This window comes from Hypanus sabinus, chromosome 5, assembly GCF_030144855.1.
Source record: "Hypanus sabinus isolate sHypSab1 chromosome 5, sHypSab1.hap1, whole genome shotgun sequence".
Classification (NCBI taxonomy): Eukaryota; Metazoa; Chordata; class Chondrichthyes; order Myliobatiformes; family Dasyatidae; genus Hypanus; species Hypanus sabinus.
In genome coordinates, this window is record NC_082710.1 from 147,056,457 (window position 1) to 147,072,006 (window position 15,550).

The 15,550-nt window shown below is 49.7% G+C and overlaps 1 protein-coding gene across 2 annotated transcripts in view; it reads left to right on the plus strand.

Moving 5' to 3' along the window:
• The window catches only part of LOC132394426 (collagen alpha-6(IV) chain-like), a 177,402-nt gene that overhangs the window by 134,985 nt on the left and 26,867 nt on the right, over positions 1-15,550 (plus strand). For both annotated transcript variants that reach the window (XM_059970563.1, XM_059970564.1), the window contains exons 33-43: positions 2,053-2,178; positions 3,153-3,334; positions 4,393-4,456; positions 5,325-5,399; positions 5,474-5,581; positions 6,063-6,170; positions 7,917-7,988; positions 9,541-9,666; positions 9,820-9,936; positions 10,611-10,772; positions 13,168-13,275. In XM_059970563.1, coding sequence (XP_059826546.1) covers positions 2,053-2,178; positions 3,153-3,334; positions 4,393-4,456; positions 5,325-5,399; positions 5,474-5,581; positions 6,063-6,170; positions 7,917-7,988; positions 9,541-9,666; positions 9,820-9,936; positions 10,611-10,772; positions 13,168-13,275 — 1,248 coding nt within the window. The remainder of the gene's footprint in view (positions 1-2,052; positions 2,179-3,152; positions 3,335-4,392; positions 4,457-5,324; positions 5,400-5,473; positions 5,582-6,062; positions 6,171-7,916; positions 7,989-9,540; positions 9,667-9,819; positions 9,937-10,610; positions 10,773-13,167; positions 13,276-15,550) is intronic.

Consider the following 15,550-nt stretch of genomic DNA (forward strand, 5'->3'; position numbering starts at 1 on the left):
TAGTGGTGTTCCACAAGAGTCAGTGTTGGGACCGCTTACTTTTATGCTGTATATCAATGATTTAGATGATGGAATAGATGGCTTTGTTGCCAAGTTTGCAGATGATATGAAGATTGGTGGAGGGGCCGGTAGTGTTAAGGAAACAGGTAGGCTGAAGGACTTAAACCAATTGGGAGAATGGGCAAGAGGGTGGCAAATGAATGTTTAAAAATGCATGGTTATGCACTTTGGTAGTAGAAATAAATATGCAGACTATTTTCTAATCAGGGAGAAAATCCAAAAATCTGAGATGCTAAAGGACTTAGGAGTCCTTGTGCAGAACACCCTGAAGGTTAACTTGCAATTAGAGCTGGTAGTAAGGAAGGCAAATGCTGGAGGTCCAGAATGCAAGAGCAAGGATGTGATGCTGAGGCTTTATAAGGCACTGGGGAGGCCTCACCTTGAGTATTGTGAACAAATTTGGGCTCCTTATCTACGAAAAGATGTGATGTTCAAAGGAGGTTCATAAGGATGATTTCAGGAATGAAAGGGTTATCATAAGTGGAATGTTTGATGGCTCTGGGTCTGTACTTGCTGGAATTTAGAAGGATGGGGGGGGGGGATCTCATTGAAACCTTTTGAATGTTGAAAGACCCAGACAGAGTAGAAGTGGAAAGGATGTTTCCCATGGTGGGGGAGTCTAGAACGAGAGGTCACAGCCTCAGGATGGAGGGGTATCCATTTAAAACAGAGATGCAGAGGATGGTAGAGTCAGATGGTGGTGAATTAGTGGAATTTATTACCACAGGCAGCAGTGGAAGCCAGGTCATTGGGTGTATTTAAGGCAGAGCTTGATCAATCCCTGACAGGACATGGCATCAAAGGTTACGGGGAGAAGGCCGGGGAGGGGACAAAAGAATCAGCCATGATTGAATGATGGGGCAGACTCGATGGGCCAAATGGCCTAACCCTGCTTCTATGTCCTATCGTCTTATGGTCTCATTGGTGGATCCAGCAGCACCAGGGTGTGTCTACAAGGAGCTGACTGGACTAAGTCTGCACCACACAATGGTGCTCATCAGAGAGCTGTGTGGCCCACCTCCCTCACTGCTCTGCTGTGTCCAGGAGTCCAGGTCCACACAGTGGGCTTGGGTTACTGAATCCACCAGCAAAGGTTGGCTTAGCAAACCCTCAAAGCTCAACCACCCCATCACTCATCACGACGCTCCATTTACTGCCCACGTTTGTCTAGACAGCAGCACGGCATCTCCTAATCATGGCTTCCATTACGAGGTCAGGGACTGCGGGTGCTGGGATCCACCATCACCTGCAGATTCCCCTCAAAGTCCACACTGAGCTGTTCCTCCACTGACACTGGGTCTAAATCCTGGAGCCCTCACAATACCACTTCTCCGGAAGGGCTGCAGCAGCCAGTGGCTCAGCCCACCTCCTCAAGGGCAATTAGGAATAGAAAATAAAAGCAAAAAAAAAAAAAAATTTTTTATATTGATGCACCATCAAGAGTATCCTATCTGGCCTGGTTAGGATGCTGTGTCCATAGCCACAAGAAATTGCAGGATTGTGGATGCAGCCCAGCATGTCGGCCTCCCCCCACTGACTTCCCCTACGCTTCTCAGTAATGCAGCCAGCAAAATCAAAATCCCTCCCATCCCAGACGTCCTCTCCCATCAAGCAGAAGATACAAACGCCTGAAAGCTCATCCCGCCAGGCTCAAGGACAGTGTCTATGCCGCGGCTGTGAGCATGTTGAAGAGTTCAGTAGTACAGTAGGATGGACCACACCACCTACTTCACTATGACCTTGCGTGTCAATGTGTACCTGCTCTGCATCTTGTCTCTAGCCGATAATCTTTGTTAGTGATTTACCTTGTACTGCCTAACTGTACTCTGTCACGAGGCCATCTGTAAGAAAGGCACACACAGCGAAGTTTTCACTGTACACGTGATGGTAATGAACTGAGTACCGGTTTGAACTCTTATTTACCTATTCCAATGGCCTTGACAAAGGGGCTTTGCCAAGTGGGAGCTGATGGTGTTTTCTCAATGACCACAGGTGACAGAGGAGAAAGGGGTCCCCCCGGCCCACCCCCACCCATCGAACCGCACATGATGGAGAAAGTGAAGGGGGACAAGGGTGATTCTGGTCTCTCTGGACAGCCTGGGTTCATTGGCCCCAGAGGTATGCCATTTTTTCCAAATCCGAAGTGACTGCTCTCCATTGTCTGGGCTCGGAGGCGGGGGGGGTGTGCATATGGGTTTGTTCCACTGGGGCAGGCACAGTGGTTAGCACGATGCTTTACAAGACCAGTGACACCGGTTCAATTCCTGCCGCTGTCTGCCAGGGGTTTGTACGTTCTCCCCGTGACCGCGTGTGTTTCCTCCCGCAGTCGAGAGACTTATTGGTGGGTAGGTTAATTGGCCATTGTAAATAGGCTCGGAGTAAATCAGGGGATTGCTGGCCCACACAGCTCAGAGGACCAGAAAGGCCGATTCCACACTGCATTTCAATAAATACAAATGAAGCTCTGAACCATAATAAATCGCTCCCAAGCCTCTCAGCCTGAAATACTGTTTCCATGCAGACAGGAGACAGGGAGCTCTGTTCTAGCATGTGATCTGATCCAGGTTCCACACTGGGGGCAATGGAGAAAAGCACTCCACTGTGGCAGGGGCAGTACTGAGGGAGGGTCACACTGTGCATGGGGTTGTATTGAGGGAGAGACATATGTAGGAGGGGCAGTAGTGAAGGAGGGTCACTCTGTGGGAGGGATGGTACTGAAGGAGGGACACACTGTGGGAGGCGATACTGAGGGAGGTTGCACTGTGGGAGGGTGGTAGTGAGGGAGAGTCACATTGAGGGAGGGTGTTACTGATGGAGGGTCACATTGAGGGAGGATGTTACTGATGGAGGGTCACATTGAGGGAGGGTGTTACTGATGGAGGGTCACATTGAGGGAGGATGTTACTGATGGAGGGTCACATTGAGGGAGGGTCACACTGTAGAGAGGTGGTAGTAATGATCCACTTCAAGGTGTTTCAGACACTTGTTAATGCTCCTGTTAATCACTCTGCAAGGCTCCCCCGAGTGAAGGTGCTTATGCGAGTGCTGCTGTGTTGTTGTTGGCCAATCTGTGTACTTCTCCTCTCCATCAGGGAGTAAAGGAATGCCTGGTTTCCCAGGCAGAGGAGGAAGACCTGGTATTCCCGGAACTCCAGGACAAGAGAAAGGCAGGCCAGGATTACCAGGACAACTGGGAGAACCTGGAAGTAAAGGAATGCCAGGGATCCCAGGCCCTCCGGGTATCAGAGGCTTTCCTGGGATGCCGGGTGAGAAGGTGGGTGTGGCAGGAAGCACTCTGAAGGATATGGAGACTGTGGAGAGAGCAGAGGAGGTTCACTAGGATGCTGTCTGGATTAGAGGGCATGTACTAAAAGACCATAAAAATTCGGAGCAATATGAGGCTATTCAGCCCGTCGGGTCTACACCACCATTCCGTCATGTCTGATCTACTCTCCCTCTCAACCCCCTTCTCCAGCCTTCTCCTTGTGACCTTTGACACCCTCACTGATCAAGAACCTATCAAACTCTGTTTGAAATATGCCAATGACTTGGCAATGAATTCCACAGATTCAGCACCCTCTGGATAAAGAGATTCTTCTGCTTCTTGGTTTCAAATGGACATCCCTTTATTCTGAGGCTGTGCCTCTGGTCCTAGACACCCCCACTATAGAAAACATCTTCTCCAAATCCACTCTCTCCAGATCTTTCAATATTTGGTAGGCTTCAATGAAATCCTCACTCATTCTACTCAACTCCTTCGCAAGTGCCCGCAAACAGAACAATCTCGAGGTTGTATGTGGTGTCATATATGTACTTTGAGAATGAATTTATTTTGAATTTGGCTTTGAGGTATCCCTCCATTCCCATCGTTTAGCAGAAAACAATCCCAGTCTTTCCACCCTCGGTTAGGAAGGCAGTGCTGCTGTGCTTTAAGTCTCATCTCTTGTCTTGCCGTGCAGGAACAGTGTGTGGTTAAGTGCCATGCTCAAGGGCGCACATGCTGCCTCGGCTGAGGCTCGAACTAACAACCTTCAGATTGCTAGCCCAAAGCCTTAACCACTTGGCCACACACCAGCGCCTGGGGATGGGAGGTACAGTGGGACTCTGGGCCAGTAGAGGGGCAGGAATACTCCTGGCAGTGCTGGTCATTGCACAACCTCCAGCTCTCAGTAGCTGGACAAGTTCCTAGTATTAATCACAGTGGGATGAAATCTGATGTAATTACCTCACCAGGCAATGACCCTGAATGGCAGGTCATTACTATTGGTTCAGTTCCTGGCTTCAGAGCTGGGGGTGGGGGAGACTTTCTAATGCCGTCCCTTTGATTTCCAGGGTTATGTGGGCGTCCCCGGATTACCTGGAAACCTGGGAGACCCTGGAACCACCGGACCTAAAGGTGAGAGTTACAAGGAAAATGATTTGGGATATGTGAGACCCTCTCCTGAGCAGGGGTTGGAATCTGCTGAACATCTCCCTCGGTGTTGGGTAGGGTCATTGGGTGATGGGCTTGAATGGTTTCATCCAGTAGATGGAGGAAGCTGGCCTGGGAATTTGGATTACCCACCCAAAGCCAGGAGTCAGCTGGGAGGTTCAGAGCCAGATTTGAGAGGCTTCACTTGGCTTTGAAGACTGGGGTGAGGCAGAACAAGGTGATTGAAGGGCTGACTGGCCTCACCTCATCAGAACAGATGTTACCCGGGCTGAGCCAAATGCTGGACAGAGCAGATAGAACAGTAGTGTGGGGTGTGTACTTGTCATTCTGTGCTCTACTTCTGGCTGCAGACCAGGGCAGTTGCCAGATGTTGTTTGATAACAGTGGGAATACAGATATTTGTTTTTTTAGTGATATTGAAAATACAGACGTTTGTGTTTAGTAACAGTGCATATACAGATGTTTTTGGCTTTGTGACAACGGCAATACAGATGTTTCTGTTTGTTAACTGGGAATGCAGCTGTTTCTGTTCAGTAACTGTGGGAATACAAATGTTTCTGTTCAGTAACAGTCTGAATACAGATGTTTCTGTTCAGTAACTGTGTGAATGCAGATGTTTCTGTTCAGTAACAGTCTGAATACAGATGTTTCTGTTCAGTAACTGTGGGATGCAGATGTTTCTGCTCAGTAACTGTGGGAATACAGATGTTTCTATTTATTAACTGGGAATACTGGTTCTGTTCGGTAACTGTGGGAATACAGATATCTGAGTTGGGTCACAGTGTGAATACAGATGTTGTGCTGCAGTAACAGATGCCGTTACCACTTCCAGGTGATGTGGGAGACACGATCAACATAAGCGGCCTGCCTGGGTACAAGGGTGAAACAGGGTCACCAGGGGTCAAAGGTAAGCAGCCCGATGCCTAGAGAAGTGCACACCGGCTGGCCCAGCCCACGTACTGACGCTCTGCTCTGTTACAGGCCAACCCGGACAGCCAGGTCTCCCAGGGGAAGCTGGGAAGAGCGGAGAGGTCGGCGTCGAGGGAATGAAGGGGGTGTACGGTGATCCTGGCTTCCAAGGTCAACAGGGTACGTGTCCTGAGGCCACTGGGTCACCCAGTCCACTGTCAGTACGAAACGAGCAGTAACTTGCTGCCAAGGCTGTGATCCTCTGGTTGGGGAGTGACCCTGAATCCTGGACTAAACATCTCCACAGATACTGTTTAAACCCCCCCATGATGTGCCTGCCACTGACCCCGCCAAGCTCTCTCTACCTGAAGGCTTCTCCATGGAGTGAAGCTGCTGTTGGCACACGGTCTGGAGAGCTGTTCTCTCAGGAAGGGTAAATGCTTCCCGCGGCCCAGCGGGTCTCCCTGCTCGCGGTGCTGGCCAAGCCGCTTGTACCCCTGAGCTGACCCCGTGGGCTGACGGAGTGGTCAGGGATCTCAGGTGGGGGCAGACAGTGATGGGGGAACGTGACACTGGATCAGCACTAATCTCAACACCCCAGTCCGCTCACTCCTCCCTAATTCCCGCAAGCCGGCGCTGACGTATGCTCTCTGATCCGCAGGCTCTCCTGGATCTCCGGGCTCGCCGGGTGACCCAGGGCTGAAGGGTCCGAAAGGATCGTCCGGCCTTCCGGGATTGCCGGGATTCCCAGGATTCCGAGGCACCAAAGGTACAAGTGACGGCGTGTGGCGGACACTGACAGATTTGACAGGATTACAGGAATCCAGACATCAGCGTGCTGCGGAGATAACCGTTGGGTGGTGTCTGTGGGCTGCACTCCCGAGGGGGGGGATACCCAGAAATCAGGGACCAGGGCCCGGGTGAATTCTGTGAAGCTCTGCACCTGGTCTGGAGTCTCCTTTGGAAGAGCCGTTTCTGGCCGTGGTGGGGGGCCACCGAATGGGCAACGTGTAACCGGGGAGTACTGGGCTTCAGCCCTCACTCAGACCATCTGTAGTGAAAACAAGCCTGGCAGTTAAATCCAATAGCATCTCCGCTGCCTCGTCTGGAGAAAAGGCCCATAGGGACACCGAGCAGAAGGAACAGGAAGAGTCCAATTTTCCTGTCAAGCCTGCTCCACTGTTTAAAACCCATTCATTTATCCACCTATCTATTACTTATTTATTGGTTGGTTTGTTTATTTGTGTGTTTGTTTATTTACTTATTTAGGGACGCAGTGCAGAACAGGCCCTTCTGACCCAATAGGCCACACTACCCAGTGAGCCACCTATGTAACCCTAGCCTAATCACAGGACAATTTAGAGTGACCTATTAACCTGCTAACTGGCAGGTTTTTGGACAGTGAGAGGAAACCAGAGTACCCGGAGGAAACCCACAGAGAGAATGTGTAAACTCCTTAGGATTGGCGTTGGAATCTGTAACGTCCCGAGCTGTAATAGATATGGATATGTCTATCCATGGCCTCCTCTACTGTCAAGATGAAGCCACACTCAGGTTGGAGGAACAACACCTTATATACCGGATGGGTAGCCTCCAACCTGATGGCATGAACATTAACTTCTCTAACTTCCGTTAATGTCCCTCCTCCCCTTCTTACCCCATCCCTGACATATTTAGTTGTTTGTTTTTTTCTCTCTCTCTGCCCATCACTCTGCCTGTTCTCCATCTCCCTCTGGTGCTCCCCCCCCTTTCCTTCTCCTGAGGCCTCCTGTCCCATAATCCTTTCCCTTCTCCAGCTCTGTATCACTTTCCCCAATCACCTTTCCAGCTCTCAGCTTCATCCCACCCCCTCTGGTCTTCTCCTATCATTTCGCATTTCCCCCCCACCTACTTTCAAATTTCTTACTATCTTTCCTTTCAGTTAGTCCTGACGAAGGGTTTCAGCCCAAAACGTCGACAGTGCTTCTCCTTACAGATGCTGCCTGGCCTGCTGTGTTCCACCAGCATCTTGTATGTGTTGTTTGAATTTCCAGCATCTGCAGATTTCCTCGTGTTTGAGCTGTAATAGTGTTGTGTTAACTGCTCCTTCAGTGTCTCTTTCCTACACTAACCCAGATCCCCTCAATAAGTCTCTTGATCTCTGCCTAGAATATAGCTGATTTGATCTGATACAAAACAATGCAATTCACTGTCTGTTGTGACAAAGAACGCTAATCTCTAAATTGGTCATTTCTCTCTAGGAGAGTGAATCCCAAAGATTTACAGCCTTCTGGCTGAATAAATTTCTTCTCCTGATTACCAAGCCCTTATTTTGAAACGGTGAATCCTTTCGCCACCCCCCCCCCCCCCGACATCCGGTCAGCATGGGCCAGACTGGCAGGAGGGTTTGTTTCCACACTGTGCAGCTCCACCCAGACCCTGAGCCGTGAACTTCACCAGGGTTTCTGCCGCCTCCGGTGAGAGTCGGGACTCCGTGATAAAGTGTTAACCCGTTTCATTTTGAATTTGCCAACAGGTTTCAGGGGCCCTGACGGTTTGCCAGGTTTAAACGGGTTAATGGGATCGAAAGGCTTCCTGGGGTCTCCAGGTATGGCAAGTGTTTCGGTGAATCATTTTTCCATCAGCAGGGCCGTGGATAAAGGTGTGCTTCAGCCAAAAATCTCCCTGTTACTGCCAGCTATCTGTCCAGTCACTCAGTCACCAGGGTTGGAGTACCGTCAGTGAAGGAGACACCACAGAAGGCCATTCAGCCCATAGTTCCTGTGCTGGCTTGGGGAAAGTTTCCCATTAGCTCCCTACCCTGTATTTGTATCAGGACTGCAGAGCTCCTATTGAAGCTGCCCCCAATGCTGTGTGAAAACACTTACCACCTCTCCTGCCCACCCCGTCACTTCATGTCCTCTGGTCACCCCACCCCGAGCCCCAGGAACTTGCTCTTTATTCACCCCATCAGAAAGAACCCGTTCTGACTTTGAGCTTTACACGGGACACAGAGACGCAGAACATTACGTTATGGAAGCTCCGGACACATTCCGACTTGGCGTTGCACCCACTTGAACAAGGCTACTCCACAATCAGTCTAACCCTTACCTCCTACATAGCCATAATCCCCCACTTTCCTGACATCCAGAGAGGAGGGGAGTGGGAATGATCGGAGTGAGCACAGTCTCAGCGGGCCGAAGGGCCTCCCTTTGTGCTGTGATGCCGATCAGCAGTGGACGAGGAATGGTGGATTGAGAGAGTTCTCACCAAGAGGAAGGAGTAACCGATCACACGGGGACGGCGATGTCACGTGTACTGAGCTGGGGGGAAAAGCTCGTCTTGCATGCTGATCGTACAGATGAACTTCTGACAATAGCAGTATGGTAAAACAATAGCAGTATGTCTAGCAGCTACAGAGAAAGTGCAGTGCAGTGCAGGGAGACAATAGTTGCAAGGTCATAAGTTAGATTTTGAGGCGGAGAGTCCATTGTGTTGTCCTAGGGGACCATTTAGTAGTCTTTTAACAGCGGGGTAGAGGCTGCCCTTGAGCCTGGTTGTCCATGCTTTTGGGGTTTTGTATCTTCTAACTGATGGGGAGGGGAGATGGGAGAATGCCTGGGACAGCTGGGGTCTTTGGATACGCTGGCAACGAGAAGTACAGACAGAGTTTGTGGAAGGGTGGGTGGGCTGGTGTCCATGACGTGCTGAGCTCATCTCTCTTGAGGAAATAACGGTTAACACTGGCAGCTGACGTGCTCGGATTGGATTAAGACTCCATCGTACGCAGTGGTGAAGAGGCTGTCAGTCCTCCGCCAGCCAGTCACCGGAAGCTGGCATCACATGTGGGGCTGAGTGGCCTCTTCCTGTGCTCATTGGTTGCCTCCTGTAGGGCGGAGGTGATGAGAGAGGCCACATACCCTCATGAAATGCACGAGGCCACTTAGGTTCGGGCTCAGGAAGTCAGGTGGCCAATCCGCTTCCGAAAGACACTAGCCCTGTTCCTAACATCTCAGCCAAAGCTGGCTCCTCCAGCAAAACCACTGTCTCCGAGCAGAATGAGGTTGCTGGCCCAGTTAAATGTTGCCCCACTGTGTCTGCATGGGGCAGGCAGGGTTATCCGCCCGCACGAGAACGTGACCTTGTTGTTTTGCCCATAGGTGTGAGCGGGAAAGGAGTGGAAGGCCTTTCTGGGAAAGCAGGTGAAAAGGGAGAGAGGGGACCGCCGAGCACACAGCTGGGGGATCCTGGTCAACCCGGATCACCTGGATCCAAGGGCGACTCTGGTAACTGGCATTGTCCACATCTGACACGTCCACACTCCCCCCATTCACCCTTCACCCTCCCACCCCCACCCTTGCTCCATTCTCGAGTTTGATTGGTAAATCCAGACACCAGCATGCTGCCTCTTCTCATACTCATCTGTATGGTTGCCTTAGGTCACCAAGGTCCTGTTGGCTCACCCGGACCTCCAGGGCCACCTGGGCCCCTATTCCCTTCTGACAAGCCAGGAGCACCAGGAGACCCAGGACAGAAAGGGTTGCATGGAGCCCCAGGTAAGGACCTTTTGCAGGTTCCGTGCTGTTGGCTTTCACGGAGACCACATCTGGTCTGAGCTCGCACTGAGTGACAGAGATTGGTCAGGGGGACAGTGTAACAGAGCTAGGCAACGTAAAGTATAAATTCCACATGTGTCTCTACAGACACTGCCTGGTCTGCTGTTGTTTGTGATTGGTCAGAGCTCCGTCCATTATTGGTTAGCAATCTGACTGACCATCTGTGATTGGTCAGAAAGCTGTATGTCTGACTGAGATTGGTCAGAGAGCTGTATGCCTGACTGTGATTGGTCAGAGAGCTGTATGCCTGACTGTGATTGGTCAAAGATCTTACAGACTGATTGTGATTGCTTGGAGGTCTGAATGGTCAACAGTGATTCTTCAGAACCCTAACTGACCTTTGAATGGATGGGACCTAGAATGACTGTGATATGTCAGGGTTTTTTTTTACTCTGTTAGTGTCTTGGCCATTGGTTTTAGGGCGATTGGGCGTGCCAGAGACCTTTAAATGACTGATTGATGGTCAGGTATTGACCATGTGTAACATGACATTGGAAGTTGCCTGCTGTCATACACATTCCTGGTCACCAGTGTAGAGGTGTCCAGCGGAGGGTTGTTTCCACCACCAGAGTGGGGCTGGGTGAGATCTCTAACTGCTTTGTGCACTTTCACAGGTTATCCTGGCCCACAGGGCTCACCTGGAAGAGCGGGCTACCCTGGGATCAAGGGTGAGAGGGGAGACCAGGGAAACGCAGGATATTCTGGACCACAGGGACCCAGGGGTGAGGTGGGGAAGCCTGGTCTTCCCGGAATCAACGGCATTCCCGGCAACAAAGGTAGGTCCTCTCCTAACAGCACAGGGATTAGGAGTGTCAGCAGGTTGGCTCCTGGACCACCTCCTCACACCCATCAGCTTCCTCCTTGGACTCAAACAGTGCCCAAACCCCTGAGGACCAACTTCCAGCGATTGTCTGATTGGAAACAGTCCTTCTCAGCTTGGTCCGAGTCTCTGTGCCAAATTCTGTGTCCTGGTTCCGGGGCATTTGTCCAGCTTTAATCCTCCGATTTCTCCATAAGGGGATGTACAATAAACAGTTTATGAAAGAGCAGGGAGTGAAATCAGCTGTGAGTCGATAGGCGTAGCCAGTGGGCTGGTCCGAGGGGTCAATAGGAAGCATTACCTCATTTTTGCCTGGATGCCTCAGGTGGAAGTGTAATTGCTCCCTCTCTGTGCACAGTGGCTACAGTGTTCCCCATCTACAACCTGACCTCCTCAATCACTATTCCAACAGAACCCTACTCATCCAGCACCACTGAACTCACCTGCAGCATCCCCTCTCCGTCACACACCATCCCAACACGGAGAAGTCCCACCATTCCTTCACCGTCAATGGGTCTAAACCCTGGAACTTGCTCGCCAACAGCACCGTGGGAGTGCCTTCACCAGGAGGGCTGCTGCAGTTCACCAGCCCTCCTACCTTCTCAGGGCCAGTTAAAGATGGGAAATAATTGCTGTCCTTCTCACTAACGTTATTTAGAATGGGCACTGGGTAGAGTAGGGTGAAGAGTGCTTTGATAAGGATTGTCTGCACTCAATCTGGCACCACACAGTGACATTGTTTTGCTCACTCCATCTGGAGTGTAGGAATCACTGGTGTTTGTACTATTCAACCCGCCATTTCTGGACACACAAACTACAGTGGAATGTTGCAATTGATCACCCAGGACATGCTCTCTTCTTACTACTACCATCAGAAAGGAGGTACAAGAACCTGAAGACACACACTCAACATCTCTTCCACCTCAGGCGACTGAAGAAGTTCAGCATGGGCCCCCAGATCCTCAAGACCTGCTGCAGGGGCACCATTGAGAGCATGCTGACTGTCTGTATCACCACCTAGTACGGGAACTGCAGCAACCTTGATCGCCGGGCACTGCAGAGAGCGGTACCGACAGCCCAGCACATCTGTGGAGGTGAACTTCTCTTCACTGAGGACATTTACAGCAGCAGGCGCAGAAAGAAGGCTGGAAGATCATTGGGGACAAGATTCACCCCCACCATAAACTGGTTCAGCTGCTTCCGTGTGGCAAACAGTACTGCAGTGTTAAAGCCAGGACCAACAGGCTACGGGACAGCTTCTTTCTACAAGCCATTAGACTTATAAATTCACATGTCTGTACATTGTGATGGAGTCATAACACAAAGAATTTTACTCCCTCACATTGTGGGATGGATGTAAGATTTAAATAAATTCTAATTCTAATTCTTCCTCTCCACCATCAGATTTCTGAATGGACAATGAACCAATCCATTAACAGTACTTCACTATTTTTGCCCTACTTATTTGATGTAATTCTATATACAGTGGATACCGGTTAATTGGGGCATTCACTTATTTGGGACAACTCTGGAAGAACAAAAACTGATTTAGAAAACTGCTGAGATTTTGCTTGTTCATTTGAGACACTCTTGCTTAACTGGGACAGGAGACTGTTACCAAACAGTTTCTAACTAGCATCAGTTGTATGTACTTGTGTGGCCGTTAGACACGGCACCATGCTTGGAGCAAAGTTTTTAACTAGCATCGGTTGTGCGTGTTTGTGTTCAAAAAGCAGTGATTTATGTCACCGATAGTTGGCAAGAAATAAGCAGTAAGACAATTCAGAACCGTTTTGCTCACTGCAGTTTCAAGCGTTCAGGATTAGAGATGTCAGAAACAGCCGGAAGTGAAAATGAAATGATTTTACTGCTTCAGCAAGTTAGGACCTACAAAGGATTTGAAGGTATCGACAATCAACTTGAATGTTAAATGAAAAAGAAAATTTGGAGGATGCAATCGACGAAAGCATTGTATGAAGGCAGACCATTATCTGCACTATTTTGTTCATTTACAGTTAATCAGAACAAAACAGCAGTATACACTGGATGAATTCGTCTATTGATAACTTTTAGGCACAATTATGGCAGTGTTCTCATTTGTTCTGTGTTTCATTTAAGTGCATAATTTGTCTTTTTATACTGTTTTAACCATTTCCATGACACTTCGGCTAACTGCAACAGCTTAAATGGGCAAGAATGTACTGGTCCAATGTGTCCTAATTAACCAGAATCACTGAATATTTCTTATTGTAATTTATAGTATTTTTATGTATTTCACTGTACTGTTGAAGCAGATAAACAGATTTTACAATATATGTCAGTGATTGTGATTATTCTCTGTCCATTAACAGGAAACGAGGGTGACCAGGGGATGATGGGATTCCCGGGGGCCAAGGGTCAGCCTGGAGATCGGGGAGATCGGGGAGCTCCTGGTGTGAAGGGATTTTTTGGTCTGCCAGGTGAGTGAAGCAGCTTCTCCCCCTGCTCCCCTCCCTCCAGGTACACCCTGGGTGCTGCTTTCCACCAGCACTGTCCATGTACCTGGCACTGAAAGAGCACCGGGATCGGTGTGGTTCTATGATACAACCCAGGCAGATCACTGATCATAGGGAGCAAGAGCATGAGCACTCAGGGACTAGATGAGCTGTCCTCACTCTCCCACCAGCAGTTCGACATCTACTACCCCACTCCCACCCCCCCCCCCCGAAGCAGAAACCACCTCACTGCCCCACAGAGAAAGCCCTCAGCCTCTGAGATGGCAATATGAGCACAGCTTTCTGAGGGAGGTGTTGGGATCTGAGGGAAAAACTCCAGTTAGCTTCTCACCAAGTAACCAACAAGCAAAGGCTGAAACAGTTGTGTACCAAGGCCACTAACTCATCAGATCTGTACCAGGGTCTTTAACTGAGCAGATTTGTACCAGGATCATTAACTGATCAGTCCTGTATCGGGGTAATTCACTGACCAGTCCCGTATCGGGGTCATTGACTAACCAGTCCCGTAGCGGGGTCATTAACTGACCAGTCCTGTATCGGGGTCATTAACTGACCAGTCCTGTACCAGGGTCATTAACTGATCAGTCCTGCACCAGAGTCATTAACTGACCAATCACCTATCAGGGTTATTAACTGACCAGTCCTCTATCTGGGTCAATAACTGACCAGTCCTGTATCGGGGTCATTGACTGACCAGTCCTCTATCTGGGTCAATAACTGACCAGTCCTATATCGGGGTCATTAACTGATCAGATCTGTACCAAAGCCATTTCCTGAACATTTCTGTACAAACATTGTAACTGACTGGATCTGTACCAAGGCCACTAATAATTCTGAATCAGGGTCATTAACTGACCAGATGCCTCCCTTTGGGGCTGAATTGCCTCGTTTCACTGAAACAATGAAAATAAGAGGAAGCCACTCGCGTTCCAGGCGTGTTGCACCGTCAGAGATGGTTCTGCACTATCCCTGTTCCCACCATCTCCCCACATCCCTCGATCCTGTTGGGATTGATGAATACCTCTACCAGCTCCTTAAATCCACTTACTGCTGTGCTTCACACTGGCTTTGTGCCAGAGAATTCCATCGCACTCTGGCTGAAAAGATTCCGCCTGCTGTGTGCTCCACGTTCGCTGTATCCTGAGGCTGAGAGCTCAGGTTCCAGATCCTGCACACCAGCCCCACCTCCTCCCCCCAAGGCCCACGGAGTGTCTGAGCATTGGTCTCGAGTCCCCATCCCGTACACACCCCAGGAAACTCCTCCCACAGTATTCGGGTCAACATTGGTTAGTCACCCAGAATGTGCTCTCCATGCATGCTTATCCAGCCCTGATCTGACCACCACTGCTGAGCTGGGTCTTTCTGTGGCATCCAGCCTAACCCTTGACTTGGCACCCATTGGTGATGGGCCGACTTCCTTTAATGGGCCAGATGGTGACCAAACAGGAGGAGGGTGGAAGGGGTGAGGGGAGGAGTGGTGGGGAACGGGGTGGGAGATGGTTTTCCTGCTGCTGGTAATGGTGGAGAAATGGGAGGTGGAGTTTAATCTGAGCAGACGTCAGGGTTTGAATTTTGGGAGGTCAGATTTAAGTGTACAGTAAATGGCAGGAGTTTCAACAACACCCATATTCAGATAGATCTTGGCTCATAGCTCTCTGAAAGTGGCCACAGGTAGTGTAGAAGGGGAGTGGATGCTTGTCTTAATCAGTCAGGTGTTGTGTATGAAACCCTGCTGGTTTCCTTAGCTGCGTAGGTCTAGGGAATACACACTCCAGTCCTGCTAAACTGGTGAGGTGGAGATGGCTCTCCCACCCCAAACCCCGGTTTGTGTGGCTGCCGTGTAATTTGCTGCCTTGTTACAACTCAGTGCCAAGAAACAACAGACAGCACTCTGCGTACGATTAAAAGAATTATATTAATGAATCTTAATTTAACTAAAGGCTTAGTAAAGAAAAGAAAGAAAACAAAAGAAGAGGGGCTCATTATGATTAAACAGTCAAATGTACACAAGTTGGAGCTTGGCTCTTCCCAAAATTCATATCCACCGATCCTCAATCGATCTCGGCTCCATCGAATCACGGACCCCGGCCAGATCAAATCCTATGAACGGTTCTCTCCAGTGTCTTCTCTCTTCTTCTCCTGCTGAACAAAGGACCCCAGATGACATTGCAGAGCACCCGTTATCTCTCACCACAACCCAAACACTGCTTCTACAGAAAGACCATTACTTTAGCAGTGA